The following is a 16,405-nucleotide window of genomic DNA, read 5'->3' on the forward strand; positions in this document are numbered from 1 at the left end:
TGAATATTTGACATGAAAGTAATTAGCAAATTTGCTAATTAACATAAATTTCATTAGAAATAAAATGTATTTAATATAAATTCCATTTGACACACAAATAACTTAATATAAATATTATTTAGGTAATATAAAATTAATTTAATAACATAAAATTTATTTGTCGAAAATTTGATTTGACACAAAAGTTGTTTAACATAATTCTTATTTGACATTTGCTGATGACTTTTATATCAAATAAAATGTACGTCAAATGAAATCTATGCCAAATAAATTTAATGTCAAATGAACTTTTTGTCAAACGAATTTTACGTTAAATGAATTTCATGTCAAATAAAATTGATGTCCAGCCATTTTTATGTCAAATAAATTTTATGTCAAATAAATTTTATGTCAAATGAATTTTATGTCAAATGAATTTTATGTCAAATGAATTTTATGCCAAATAAATTTAATGTCAAATGAAATTTATGTTAAACGAATTTTACGTCAATTTAAATTGATGTCAAGTAATTTTTATATCAAATAAAATTAACGCCAAAAGAATTTTATGTTAAATGACATTTATCCCAAATGATTGTTATGTCAAATGAAATTTATGACAAAATAAATTTCATGTCCAATAAAATTTATACGTCAAATAAATTTCACATCAAATGATATTTATGTAAACTAAAATTTATGTTAAATTATTTTATGTTAAATTATTTTATGTTAAATTATTTTATGTCAAATAAAATCTCGGGAATATTCATGCGTCCCGTGAACTCAAAGTATTTTAACTTCTAAAATCCAATTAAACTTGCTTTTAAAGTCGACAATTAAAAGAGACCGTTAAATTCTTAATTGTAATTAATTAAATATTAATAACAATAGTAAAATACAATTCGTTGCAAGAATTGAATTATTTTTAAAAATTTTAATAAAATTCTTCTTATCAATTCAATTATTTATAAAAATGTTGACAAAATTCTCTGAAAAATTTCAATTATTTTCAAAAATTTTAATAATAATATAAAATTTTTACAGGGATTCAATTATTTTTGTAAATAGTAAAATTCGTTTGTGGAATTCAATTATTTTCATAATTATATTAAAATATTTACAGGAATTAAATTATTTTAAAACACAATTTTCATAAAATTTTTCGAAAAAAATCAATTATTAAAAATGATTTTTATAAACTTTTTCGCTAGAATTCTATTATTTAAAAAAAATTAATAAAGTTTTTTGTAAGAAGTCGATTATTTTTGAAAATATTAATAAAATTCGTTACAAGAATTAAATTATTTTAAAAAACTTTAATGAAATTCTTCTTATAAATTCAATTATTTAAAAAAATATTGATAAAATTCTCTGCAAAATTTCAATTATTTTCAAAAATTTTCCTCAATTCAATGATTTTTAATATCTACTATTTTAATCAAATTTTTCAAAAGAATTCAATCACTTAAAAAAATTTTAATAAAATTCTACGCTAACATTTAATTATTTCTATAAAATAATAAAAATTCCACATGAATTTAATTATGTAACAATTTTTTATCAATTTCTTTGCAATAATTTAGTTATTTTCATAAATAATAAAATTTTCTTTACAATGATTCAATTATTTTCATAAATAATATAAAACTAATTGTAGAATTTCAATTAATTTTTAATACAATTTTAATAAAATTGTTCGAAAAATGTGAATCATTCTTAAAAATTTTATTAAAATTCGTCAAAAGAATTCAATTATTTAAAAATTTGTAGATAAAATTCTTTATGAGAATTCAATTTAAAGAAACATTCAATTATTCAAAAAATTTATTTATTTTTGTATTTAAATAATTGAATTCTCGTTGAATTTGTTAATAAAAATTTATTTAAAAATTAATTTCAGTTAAAGATGCAGATAATAATTGAATAAGTCAACAATAATTGTAATTTTCAGAAATAATTGAATTTTGTAAACGTTTCAATTTAAAATATTTTAAAATCTGAATTTTTCATACATTTAACTAAGAATTCTGTAGAATTAATTTTTTTATAAACAAATAGATTTGAAAATTCTTAAAGAACTTTTTTAAAAATTATTAAAAATAATTGATTTTAGGAAAAATTTAAGGAATTCAATTATTATTTCCATAAAAAATAATTTCAAATTCTAGAAAATAATAACTGAATTAAAATGATGAAAATAATTTTGAAGAATTTACAGTACCAATATTGTTATAATATAAAAAAACGATGATTTTATAACTTGGTCATCTTTAATTATTATTAATTAATTTAATTAATTATCATGAAGAAATTTATAAAAAAAAAATCGATTTCTTCATGTTTTATAGTTATGAAAAATTTAATTTATAATTTTAAGTAGAATGTTCTACTAATTAATCTAATTTTACTGAAAGAAAAATTAAATTTGTTAGGTGATAAAATGATGGTTTAATTTCTCCACTTGAGAACGCCAAGGTCGCCACTAGGTGGTGAAAACTGAACTGCCATCTAGCGGTGACCTTGGCGTTCGCAGTTGGAGAATAGCATCTCCATATTGAATCTCAAGATTCTCGTAATTCTCCATTCATTCAAATATAAACCTCCTACAAAAAAATAAAGGAATAATCAAACAAAGAAAACCGTTAATCACCAAAAAAAAAATAACCAATTAATCAACCAGCGAAAAAATCGAAACAAAAGAAAGAAAATAGAACAAAGGAAAATCTGTAAAATTATTAATAGTGCCAAACTCACCGAATAGCAATATACCTCCAGACAGCCAAAGTAAGCGTAAGAGCAATGCTTATTGTATGCAATACGTGGGAAAAATGCATATGAAATAATACAAATACAGCCCAGCCATAGGGGAAAATCTTGTTTTCCGGTAGAACTAAATAGACGTATATTGCAAATGGAATATATTCCACCATTACCAACATATCTGCACTGGCAAGACCAGTTAGAATTCTGTTAATTGGCGCAACAACCATATCTTTTCGGGTCAGTACCATAATATTCAAAATATTTGCCACTGTACCAAATACACAAACCACAAGTGCCACATACCCATGATAGGCTTTATACAATATTGCCAAATCTCTCGCAGCACCACTACAATAACAATCTATTTGCGTTGTCACTGTCTCATCATCATCATCATTTGTTTCGTTTGCATAACTCATACTATTAATATAGTCAATATCCTCATCCGTTATATTAAATTTACGGAAAATTTCCGTATAATTTTTCACACGATACATTTTACTTATATTTTTTATTAATAATTTCAAATGCAATATCGATAATGTTGTTGTTGTTGTTGCTGTTGTTGTTGTTTCATTTTTATAATGGAAAAACTCATTATTTTCTTGATTCATCACATTTTATTTTTCGAAACAGAAAAAGTTTTTTTCATATTGCTTCCTCATAGAAAAATGAATGTATTATATAGTCACTTTTCCAAAGGATGAATTCATTTGAATTTTCTTGATAAAACTTTTATTCTTCTTTTACTTATTATCAATCGAAGGATTTGTCGGTTAAAATCGTTCATTTTTCCTCGAATTCTATATAGAAAATCAATACTTATTGTTAGTTTTTTTAAATGTAAAATCATGTCATTTTATTCAGCAAGTGGAAAATTTTGACTTTCACTCGATATTTACATTTCCTTTGTTCGATATATTTTCAATTTTTATGCTTATTACTTTGATAATATATATTTATTATTTTTGTCGTTTGCAACAAGAAAATCAAAATTTCTATTAACTCACAAGTAATATAGGTATTTAAATATTTTAAATACTAAAAAAATTTAAAATAAATTATTTCGATTTTTAAGTAAAAAATATATAAAAATTTTCGAGTAAAATATTCGAATAGAAAAAAAAAAACGCAGTGTGACTTTTCATTAATTGAAATTTAAATCCAATTTAAATTAAATCGAATAAGTAATTACTTGGTTTTGATAATTAAAATTCGATTATATCATTATCTTTGTACTACCAGGATATAACTTTTTTCTCCACATTAAAAAGTCAATATTTTGAAATCTCATGAAAAATTTTCCATGAATCTTTTAAAAATGGATAACTCAAAGGACATGTTTTTTAGAGAAAGATTCCTACCCTTGTTAACCTACTTTTTAGATTCCCTTCAAATATTTGTTCAGTTTTTGCAGATATTTTTTTCTCTCCTCCTTCATTTTTATATTCTTATCGACATTTCGCAACTTTCTGCCCTTATTATATTTTTTTTCCTTTTTTTTCCTATACTTTAATCGACTTTCTTTTCAAGTCACAATTTTTGTTGTCCTTTATCGAAATTTCTACTCTTTTTCGGCAAAAAGAATTCTAAAAACTCTTTATAGATCTTTTAAAGTATTTATACAATAGAATCGTAATATTTGTTCTATTATTATTACTATAAAAAATAAATTTTAATAAAAAACTTAATTTTCTTACAATTAAAATAGATTTTCTTTACAATTAATATATACTAGCAGCAATAACTAATGGCTAACTTCCTACTAACTTTTTTTAAAAATAAAATTAACAATTTTAAAAATAATAGAATTTAAAAATTTTCTAATTTAAATTTTTGTTCAAAACACTAAAAAAAATTCAATTTTCTTCTTATAAAATTCAACTATGTTCAAAATTTTAAAAAAATTCCAATTATTTTTATAAATTTAACAAAAATTTTCTCCAAAGTTCAATTATTTTCATAAATATCTAAAAAATTCTTGCCCTAATTTCAATTATTTTCAAAAATTTTTCTAATTTCAATGATTTTCAAAATCTACTATTTTAATAAAATTTCGAAAATTTCCCAAAACGAATTCAATTATTTAAAAAAAATTTTAATAAAATTGTATGCAAAAATTTTATTATTTTCATAAATAATAAAATTTTCACAGAAATTCAATTATTTTCTTAAATAATAAAATTTTTTTAAGGAATTCAATTATTATTTTCATAAAAAAAAATAATTTAAAATTTTAGAAAATAATAATTGAATTAAAATGATGAAAATAATTTTAATGAAGTTAGAGTAACAATATTCTTGTAATAAAAAATAATGATTTTATCTCTCGGTCATCTTTAATTATTAGAAAACATGAAGAAATCGATCACTCCGAGTCTTCGACTCGGAGCAATCGATATCTTCATGTTTTATAACAATTTTTTATAATTTGTTTAATTTCAAAAAGGTTTGAATTTAAAATATTTTGAATGTCTTAATTTCTGTGAAAAATCCTGTTCCAAAAATAAGATTAAAAATAGAAATTGTGCAAATATTTTTCTTCTTTTTCTAAAACAAAATAATAATTTTGTTAAATAATTGTAATTCATAAACAAAAATAATGCAAAATAAATAAATTTTTTATTTATTACAATTAATTTATATTGACAAATATTCTTCTATTTTTACACATTTTTTCCTTTTATTTTTCAACGGAATGGATACCATAAGAATTATTGTGGACGGAAATGGAAAATTCCCTTTTGTTTGAAAGAAAGGAAACCTTTTCTCAGTATAAAAAGAGGAGTCCAGATAAGTCAAATGGTAACAATAAACTCAAAGCTCTAAAGCCAATCGCAAACCATTAAAAGGATTTATTAACTTCCCAAGAAAATTTATGTCTAATTATTAGAAATTTTTTTTTATTTTCAAAAGAATGTTTTAGAAAATAGAAATTTTATTTTTAAAATATTTTTAAAACATTTCTTGAAAAAAAAAAATATTTTTTACGTCCAATTTTTAGAAACTTTTTTTCAAAAAAGATTAGAAATATTTTTTTTCGAAGAAAATATTCTTTTGTGTAAAAAAAATCATTCTGTTTAGTAAAACCAGAAAACTAAATTTTCTATACACTTCCCGTGAGATAAAGAGAACGTTTTATTAAGCCCTTATGCTCTTTTACTTTAAGGAAGTGAATTTCGAGAGTCCAGAAAGTAGAAAATTTGGAAACTTTTTGATAAGTGATATTGGAGTTGTATCCGAGTTTTATTATAGTTACTTAACTTTGAATAGAAAAAAAAACTTTTCCAACTTTAATATATTGGATATTCTTTACACGTTTCAGTAAACAAGCTCTTAAAATCATATTTCGAAAAAGATTTTTGATCTCAACTTAGAATCGAATTTCAAAAAGAAAAAAAAAGTAAAGAAAAGAAGAAGAGAAAATAGTAACAAACTATTTGAACATTAATTCTAGTCAATTTACCTCAATCACATATTAATTTCTCATGAAAACTTTTCACATTGAAACTTAATAATTAAAATTAGCTCAATTAATAACTTGAACAATTTATTATTTTTAATTACTTGAATAAAATAAAAATTTACCACAAATAAAATATGTTAAAAAGATAATTTTATCAAAACATGTAAAAAAAATACTAATAAATATTAAAATAATATTACAAATATTATTTTATAATTTAAAAAAATAAAAAAAGTTTTTTTTTAAATATAAATTACTCATATTCTTATAGTCTGATATAAAAAAAAAGAAATAAAATAACTCAGAGTTACGTTTATTGAATTTTACCAAGATAAGAAATGGACAATATTCCTTAACCCTCTCACCATATTTTTTTTATGACCATATCAAAAGAATAAGCGTTAGGTGAAAAATTATAAGACTTTTATTTTTATTACATATTGTTAAAGAGATCATTATGAAGTAAATATATGTCACAGCTTGAAAGGTGTGTTTTTAAATTATTATAATAACACATTATTTAACCCTTTAAAAAACACTCTAAGCTCAATTAACAAATAAAACCAAAAACATCAAACTCTTTTACATCTTTTATACTTTTGTTTATTTTATAATTGAAAAAATGACGCATTTGTTAATTAAATTAAAAATACAGTTTTCAGCTATTGAATAAATTCTATTCAAGAAAACAAAACATACACGAGATATAATGGAACCGAATACAGAATAATTATAAATTTTATCCAGAGTTTATTAAAAAAAAAAACATTTATATTTTATAAAAATATTTCATATATAATAAAAAATCAATGGTTATTAAAAACATAATAGTCTCTCAATGTGAAAAGTTTTGCCCTCAATAAATAAAAACAAATCCTTTCCTTTCTATTACATTTTAAAAAATTTTTATAGGTACATGCTCGCTCGGTTGCAATTAAACTTATTTATTTTGATTTATTTGTGCTAAGAAAATATTTACTGGACATAAATATTAATTTATATTTAATGCATTTTAAAAAAATTAACTTGGATTTAGAGAATAATTTTCTAGATTTTTACCGATCTGACAAACAGTGAACGGGGTTACCCCAGTCTCCCCTATTGCATTATTTCCGTATATTATTGCAAATTTAGAACAAAGAATCCACAAAAAGTTATTTTTTCAAAATTTCTAATTTTTCAAATGTCAATAATAACTTTTGACTAACATGTCCGAAAAATGTTCAATAAAAAGATAAAAGAAACGTCCAAAAGCTCTAGAAACTTAAAGAAAAATAAAATTTTATTACTTTTATGAAAGTAATTATAATTTTGCGAAGAATATATATATAAAACATTAGGTTTTTAGAATATTTCATAATTTTTAAGGAAAATATTTTATTTATGTTCATTCTATCTATTTACAAATAAATAAAATTTTTCTTTACAAATCTGTAAATTCCCAATCTGAATTCGTTCCACCTGTACATTTTCTATTGGATAATTTGAGATATTTCAAATAATATTCAACATGAACAGTATATAAAGTTTGAAACAAAAAAGAAATAGTGCAGTTCGTCTGATTATTCCTGTGTATTAAATATATACGAATTTTGACACCAAGGCAGTAAGAATTTACAATTTTAAAAATCAAATTAATATTTATTCGAATTATTTTATTAGTAATATTTACAGATTGTATTAGTGTTTGTGGGCGAGTACATTTAAACATCATCTGGGAAAAGTAACAATCATCTTTAACAATCATGATAAGACTTGCAATAATCTTCTTACTAATTTCCATTATTGAAATCAAAAGTTGTTCCTTTAGTATTAATGAGGTAACTGAATTAAAACGACTTTTCAATGAGTCGGAACGTGATATGGAATTAGCAACTCGAAATCAAAATGAAAATGCGGCAATTCTCCTAGGCAATGCAAGATGTGGCAAAAGTACACTAATTAATTACTTAATGGGAAATGAATTGAAAGCTTATAAAAAGAATGATGAAATTAAAATAAGAAAAGCTAATGAAAATAGTCCAGGACCAGAAATTGGTGCCGGATCAGTGTCAGTGACTACAATTCCCACAAAATGGAACTCAACAAGGACAGAATTAGAGAATTTGGACATCTGGGATACCGCTGGATTTGTGGACAATAGAAATGAAATGCAAGATATAAATAATGCCTTTCATCTCTATCATTTGACAAAAAAAGTAGATTCTCTCAAACTTATTTTAGTTATCAGCTATGGCGAAATTACTAGTGGAAATGTTAATCAGATTTTATCACTTTTAAAAACTTTAGAAGGATATTTTAATAACAGGTTAAAAGATATTTTCCCAAGTATATCAGTAATTATATCAAAAGCACCTGATCAAATTAATAATAATTATCCAGTCGATTCTGAATTCCTAAATTATAAATTAAATACAAATTTATTATCAAGTTCACAATTGGATATATCAGAAGTTTCAAAAGACTTTGTACGGCATCTAATAAATAATAACCAACGCGTCGCCTTCTTCAGGAAAGTGAAAAAATTAGGGAAAGTTACTTCTGCTATCGATGATAATATTATTTCAGCTATTAAAAACTGCGATAGCATACGCAAGCCATTCCATCAGGATATAGGTTTTACATTTTCAGTCAACTCGAAAAATTGCCTGCAAAAGACTAATGATGATTTACTGAATATGAATGATTTTTTAAATTTAATTTCATTAATGAATAACAGGTACAATGAAACCTACAATTATTTGAAAAAGTCGTTAGATAGAGAAGTATTATTGCAAAAAATGTCCAGTTTTGAAGACATCTACAGACATATTGATATTTCTTCATTGGATAATTCTGATGCAAATTCTAAAATTAAAATTCTGAAAGAGAGTGATAATACTATGAAAGACTTCATTGTGGAGAAAAATTTAGAGAATAAAATCAGTCTAACTGAATTTATTGATAGTATAATTCCGTCAGGAAAAATAAGAAGAATAAATATTTTATTGGAGGCTATTGTCAAATTACTATATGACAGGACATCGGTATTAATTTCAATATGTAAACTTAATGTTAACAATATTACTGCAGGCGAATTTGACAAAAAAAGTGAAGAAACTCTACAATCTCAAAATGCAACAATTAATATCTTGAAAGAAAAAATGGAAAAGGAAAAAATACCTAAACAAGAAGAAGGCACTTGGAATAGAGTTTTCAGGACTATTGGAACAGAAAGACCACGCGGTTTCCGCATAGGTCCTGGAAGATAGAAATGATTTACAGTATGATTCGAATTCGAAACCGAATTATTTGTTTAAATGTTTTTTAATTTAGTACAACTAAAACTTTTTTCTAATATTCAATTATTATTTAAAATTTTAACTGAATTTATTTCTTAATCAATTCCTTCTAGAATTTTACAATTCTGTAAACACTAGAAATAACCTTCTTAATTTTTAGAAACTAAAAAAAACGTCTAATTAAAAGAACTAGAATTTTTGTTATTTTAACCAGAAAGAAATGTTAAATATGCCCTTATTAGTTTTTTCTAGTTAAAAGTATTAGAAAACCTGGTAAAATATTTCTGGTTAAACATACCACAATTTTTTAGTAAAATTTTATTCGTTCAGAATTTCTGGTTAAGTTGACCATTAATTCTGGTTTTTCTTCAGTGTCATTCATTATAATAATTGTAAACTAAAGAGATGTTGTTATTTACTGTATTTAAATTTTAAACAAATGTTTTAACATTAATAAGAAATAAATACCAAAATTCAAAAAAATACATTTTGATTTTTAGTTTTATTTCTAATTTAGTTGTCAAGTTTTGGCAATCATCAACCTTATTACAAACCAGCAACAATTCGCGAGGCTAATTTCTAACGTACTTTTTAAAATAAAATTAGGAATTTTAAAAATAATAAAATTTAAAAATTTTTAATTCAAATTTTTCTCATAAAAATAAAATATGAATTGGAATATAATTTTAATACTATTGCAACTATAATAATCACATATTCTGACATAGGGAATTCAGGGAAAAGTCAGGAATTTTTATTAAAAGTACTGAAACAATTAAATTTTTAGAATTCATAAGAAAATTCTCAATTTTGGTGACTTTTTTGTTTCACCACGAATTTTATTACAAAACCTTCAATTTTTTTCTATTTCTGACAATAATTTCTTTTTAAATAACTTAATTCTTAAACAACTGTCATTTAAATTATTTAATGAATAATTTTACTTAAATATTTCAAAATTAATTCAATTTTAAAAGAGTTGCGTTTACAAATTTCATAAGTACATCAACTTCAAAAGTTTTTTTATTAAAAATTATTTATTAATAATTATTATAAACAAGCTGTAAATCCAGATGTTCATTACATAAACATTTTGCTTCCTGTTTACGATCAGCAAAAAAAAATTAACGGTAAATATATTTCATTTTTAATACAATTTAACATTAATAAATTAAAGTTCATTCCTCTTAATAGAAAGAATAACATTTTCTTATACAGTAATATGAATCTAAATAATCAAAAAAATTTTTAGTAAAAAAGCGAATTTTTCAACTTTCTTGTAATTAATTCTATAATTTTCAACAGAATATACACTTTATATACATCAATCGATTCATCTTGATGCAAAGAATAAGATTTTTTAATCATTTTTCAATAAATAATAACATTTTGTTGTACAGCAACATAATTTTTTAGAAAAAATGAATTTTTATTAAAAGTTCAAATTTTTTGTCTATAATTGGTTTTAATTCTATAAACTCAGGTAATTTTCAGATGATTAAAATAATTAAATTTGTACACGGAGAGAAAAATCAATCGTTTATAGCATCAATGCTTTGTATTTTAAAAGTATGAAATGTTAGTATACTATAACTGCAAAACAGTATACTGCGATTGCAAGAATCCTATGCTTTTTCGGTATTAGACTCTTGCAACTGGCTATTAGGCCACGCCCAGAGACTGGGCCGACCAATCACTTTGCAGAAAACTTTTACCGAAATCGCATAGGTCTCTTGCAATCGTAGTATGAAGAACTTTCATGCTAAAAAGCCCAGATATTTCTCTCCATGTAAGAAATGAATTTTTTTTTGACGAATTCACAAAATTTCGATTGTCTGATAGCGTACGGGTGGACCTGCTACTACTTAAAAATTTAAATAAAATTCTCTATTTTTAAAGATTGTGTAGTGCTTAGTCCCTACTAGAACTCAGGTAATTTTCAGATAATTAGAATAATTAAATTTGTAAGAAATGAATTTTTTTTGTCGATTTCACAAAATTTCGATTGTCTGATAGCGTACGGGTGGACCTGCTACTACTTAAAAATTGAAATAAAATTCTCTATTCTTCAAGATTGTGTAGTGCTCAGTCCCTACTAGAACTTAGGTAATTTTCAGATGATTAGAATAATTAAATTTTTAAGAAATGAATTTTTTTTGTCGATTTCACAAAATTTCGCTTGTCTGATAGCGTTCGGGTGAGGGTGCTACTACTTAAGAATTGAAATAAAATTCTCTATTCTTCAAGATTGTGACGTTTTCAGTCCCTACTAGAACTCAGGTAATTTTCAGATGATTGGAATAATTAAATTTGGAAGAAATGAATTTTTTTTGTCGATTTCACAAAATTTCGATTGTCTGATAGCGTACGGGTGAACCTGCTACTACTTAAAAATTGAAATAAAATTCTCTATTCTTCAAGATTGTGACGTTTTCAGTCCCTACTAGAACTCAGGTAATTTTCAGATGATTAGAATAATTAAATTTGTAAGAAATGAATTTTTTTTGTCGATTTCACAAAATTTCGATTGTCTGATAGCGTTCGGGTGAGGGTGCTACTACTTAAGAATTGAAATAAAATTCTCTATTCTTCAAGATTGTGACGTTTTCAGTCCCTAATAGAACTCAGGTAATTTTCAGATGATTAGAATAATTAAATTTGTAAGAAATGAATTTTTTTTGTCGATTTCACAAAATTTCGATTGTCTGATAGCGTACGGGTGAACCTGCTACTACTTAAAAATTGAAATAAAATTCTCTATTCTTCAAGATTGTGTAGTGCTCAGTCCCTACTAGAACTCAGGTAATTTTCAGATGATTAGAATAATTAAATTTGTAAGAAATGAATTTTTTTTGTCGATTTAACAAAATTTCGATTGTCTGATAGCGTACGGGTGGACCTGCTATTACTTAAAAATTGAAATTAAATTCTCTATTCTTCAAGATTGTGACGTTTTCAGTCCCTACTAGAACTCAGGTAATTTTCAGATGATTAGAATAATTAAATTTTTAAGAAATGAATTTTTTTTGTCGATTTCACAAAATTTCGATTGTCTGATAGCGTACGGGTGGACCTGCTACTACTTAAAAATTGAAATAAAATTCTCTATTCTTCAAGATTGTGTAGTGCTCAGTCCCTACTAGAACTTAGGTAATTTTCAGATGATTAGAATAATTAAATTTTTAAGAAATGAATTTTTTTTGTCGATTTCACAAAATTTCGCTTGTCTGATAGCGTTCGGGTGAGGGTGCTACTACTTAAGAATTGAAATAAAATTCTCTATTCTTCAAGATTGTGACGTTTTCAGTCCCTAATAGAACTCAGGTAATTTTCAGATGATTAGAATAATTAAATTTGTAAGAAATGAATTTTTTTTGTCGATTTCACAAAATTTCGATTGTCTGATAGCGTACGGGTGGACCTGCCACTAGTTAAAAATTGAAATAAAATTCTCTATTCTTCAAGATTGTGTAGTGCTCAGTCCCTACTAGAACTCAGGTAATTTTCAGATGATTAGAATAATTAAATTTGTAAGAAATGAATTTTTTTTGTCGATTTCACAAAATTTCGATTGTCTGATAGCGTACGGGTGGACCTGCTACTACTTAAAAATTGAAATAAAATTCTCTATTCTTCAAGATTGTGTAGTGCTCAGTCCCTACTAGAACTCAGGTAATTTTCAGATGATTAGAATAATTAAATTTGTAAGAAATGAATTTTTTTTGTCGATTTCACAAAATTTCGATTGTCTGATAGCGTACGGGTGGACCTGCTATTACTTAAAAATTGAAATTAAATTCTCTATTCTTCAAGATTGTGACGTTTTCAGTCCCTACTAGAACTCAGGTAATTTTCAGATGATTAGAATAATTAAATTTGTAAGAAATGAATTTTTTTTGTCGATTTCACAAAATTTCGATTGTCTGATAGCGTACGGGTGGACCTGCTATTACTTAAAAATTGAAATTAAATTCTCTATTCTTCAAGATTGTGACGTTTTCAGTCCCTACTAGAACTCAGGTAATTTTCAGATGATTAGAATAATTAAATTTTTAAGAAATGAATTTTTTTTGTCGATTTCACAAAATTTCGATTGTCTGATAGCGTACGGGTGGACCTGCTACTACTTAAAAATTGAAATAAAATTCTCTATTCTTCAAGATTGTGTAGTGCTCAGTCCCTACTAGAACTAAGGTAATTTTCAGATGATTAGAATAATTAAATTTTTAAGAAATGAATTTTTTTTGTCGATTTCACAAAATTTCGATTGTCTGATAGCGTACGGGTGGACCTGCTACTACTTAAAAATTGAAATAAAATTCTCTATTCTTCAAGATTGTGTAGTGCTCAGTCCCTACTAGAACTAAGGTAATTTTCAGATGATTAGAATAATTAAATTTTTAAGAAATGAATTTTTTTTGTCGATTTCACAAAATTTCGATTGTCTGATAGCGTACGGGTGGACCTGCTACTACGTAAAAATTGAAATAAAATTCTCTATTCTTCAAGATTGTGTAGTGCTCAGTCCCTACTAGAACTCAGGTAATTTTCAGATGATTAGAATAATTAAATTTGTAAGAAATGAATTTTTTTTGTCGATTTCACAAAATTTCGCTTGTCTGATAGCGTTCGGGTGAGGGTGCTACTACTTAAGAATTGAAATAAAATTCTCTATTCTTCAAGATTGTGACGTTTTCAGTCCCTACTAGAACTCAGGTAATTTTCAGATGATTAGAATAATTAAATTTGTAAGAAATGAATTTTTTTTGTCGATTTCAAAAAATTTCGATTGTCTGATAGCGTACGGGTGGACCTGCTACTACGTAAAAATTGAAATAAAATTCTCTATTCTTCAAGATTGTGTAGTGCTCAGTCCCTACTAGAACTCAGGTAATTTTCAGATGATTAGAATAATTAAATTTGTAAGAAATGAATTTTTTTTGTCGATTTCACAAAATTTCGCTTGTCTGATAGCGTTCGGGTGAGGGTGCTACTACTTAAGAATTGAAATAAAATTCTCTATTCTTCAAGATTGTGACGTTTTCAGTCCCTACTAGAACTCAGGTAATTTTCAGATGATTAGAATAATTAAATTTGTAAGAAATGAATTTTTTTTGTCGATTTCAAAAAATTTCGATTGTCTGATAGCGTACGGGTGGACCTGCCACTAGTTAAAAATTGAAATAAAATTCTCTATTCTTCAAGATTGTGTAGTGCTCAGTCCCTACTAGAACTAAGGTAATTTTCAGATGATTAGAATAATTAAATTTTTAAGAAATGAATTTTTTTTGTCGATTTCACAAAATTTCGATTGTCTGATAGCGTACGGGTGGACCTGCTACTACGTAAAAATTGAAATAAAATTCTCTATTCTTCAAGATTGTGTAGTGCTCAGTCCCTACTAGAACTCAGGTAATTTTCAGATGATTAGAATAATTAAATTTGTAAGAAATGAATTTTTTTTGTCGATTTCACAAAATTTCGCTTGTCTGATAGCGTTCGGGTGAGGGTGCTACTACTTAAGAATTGAAATAAAATTCTCTATTCTTCAAGATTGTGACGTTTTCAGTCCCTACTAGAACTCAGGTAATTTTCAGATGATTAGAATAATTAAATTTGTAAGAAATGAATTTTTTTTGTCGATTTCAAAAAATTTCGATTGTCTGATAGCGTACGGGTGGACCTGCCACTACTTAAGAATTGAAATAAAATTCTCTATTCTTCAAGATTGTGCCGTTTTCAGTCCCTACTAAAACTCAGGTAATTTTCAGATGATTAGAATAATTAAATTTGTAAGAAATGAATTTTTTTTGTCGATTTCAAAAAATTTCGATTGTCTGATAGCGTACGGGTGAACCTGCTACTACTTAAAAATTGAAATAAAATTCTCTATTCTTCAAGATTGTGACGTTTTCAGTCCCTACTAGAACTCAGGTAATTTTCAGATGAATAGAATAATTAAATTTGTAAGAAATGAATTTTTTTGTCGATTTCACAAAATTTCGATTGTCTGATAGCGTTCGGGTGAGGGTGCTACTACTTAAAAATTGAAATACAATTTTCTATTCTTCAAGATGGTGTAGTGCTCAGTCCCTACTAGAACTCAGGTAATTTTCAGATGATTGGAATAATTAAATTTGGAAGAAATGAATTTTTTATGGCCATTTCACAAAATTTCGATTGTCTGATAGCGTTCGGGTGAGGGTGCTACTACTTAAAAAATGTCAAAAAATACAAAATTTCAATTTTTTGTGAAAATTTAAAACATTTATTAATTTTATAAATTTTGATAAAATATATACTTTATATACATGAATCGATCCGTTTTTATGTCAGGAATGCAATTTTGACAAGAATTAATAAAAATTTTAATATAGAAAAAAGTTATTTTAAAAAATCCAAAAATTAATTTTTTCATCAATTTAAAAATTGTTGAAAAAAATTTTTTTTTTAGATATGTTTGAAAATCCTTTTGTCTGATTTTTGGTATTCGTGACCGTAATACACCTACAAAATTTTATCAAAATCCGTCAAGACGTGTAAGAGAAAATTTGTCCACAAGAATCGGTGACATACACACACACACACACACACATACATACACACATACATCCGGACATTTGTTCCTCTCGACGAATTATATATACTACACTTGAAAATTTGTAAAAATAATTGGTTCTAAAAAATTCGGAAATCGACATCACTATAAGGCTTCCTTTATGAGGAAGCAAAAAGAAATAATTATTATAAAAAAGAAATAATTTTTATTAAAAATAATAGATTTATAGAAAAATTTTAGTTAAAAACATTTAAAATAATTGAATTTTGGAGAAATTACAAATTATTGTAGAAATTCAATTATTTTCAAAAGTTATAAAATTTTACTTACAAAGTTCAATTATGTACAAAATTA

The 16,405-nt window shown here is 24.7% G+C and overlaps 2 protein-coding genes across 6 annotated transcripts in view; one reads left to right on the forward strand and one right to left on the reverse strand.

Moving 5' to 3' along the window:
- LOC122506896 (G-protein coupled receptor dmsr-1) overlaps positions 1-16,405 on the reverse strand; it is a 40,103-nt gene that overhangs the window by 9,983 nt on the left and 13,715 nt on the right. For 4 of the 5 annotated variants that reach the window (XM_043619308.1, XM_043619307.1, XM_043619309.1 and 1 more), the window contains exon 2: positions 2,737-3,548. In XM_043619308.1, the coding sequence (XP_043475243.1) occupies positions 2,737-3,359 (623 nt within the window). In that variant the 5' untranslated portion in view covers positions 3,360-3,548. Of the gene's footprint in view, positions 1-2,736; positions 3,549-4,109; positions 4,300-16,405 lie in introns of those variants that run through there. The other variant, XM_043619311.1, reaches the window with a different exon arrangement.
- On the forward strand, positions 7,738-9,907 carry LOC122506895. The gene is made up of 2 exons (XM_043619306.1): positions 7,738-7,817; positions 7,886-9,907. The coding sequence occupies exon 2, from the start codon at positions 7,957-7,959 to the stop codon at positions 9,460-9,462; it is 1,506 nt and encodes a 501-aa protein (XP_043475241.1). The 5' UTR covers positions 7,738-7,817; positions 7,886-7,956; the 3' UTR covers positions 9,463-9,907.

The sequence above is a fragment of the Leptopilina heterotoma genome, unplaced genomic scaffold (genome assembly GCF_015476425.1).
Source record: "Leptopilina heterotoma isolate Lh14 unplaced genomic scaffold, ASM1547642v1 Lhet_44, whole genome shotgun sequence".
In the NCBI taxonomy this organism is placed as follows: Eukaryota; Metazoa; Arthropoda; class Insecta; order Hymenoptera; family Figitidae; genus Leptopilina; species Leptopilina heterotoma.

What these genes read in the sequence shown, in the direction of transcription:
- LOC122506895 (XM_043619306.1), top strand. Translation starts at nt 7,957, where the DNA reads ATGATAAGACTTGCAATAATCTTCTTACTAATTTCCATTATTGAAATC.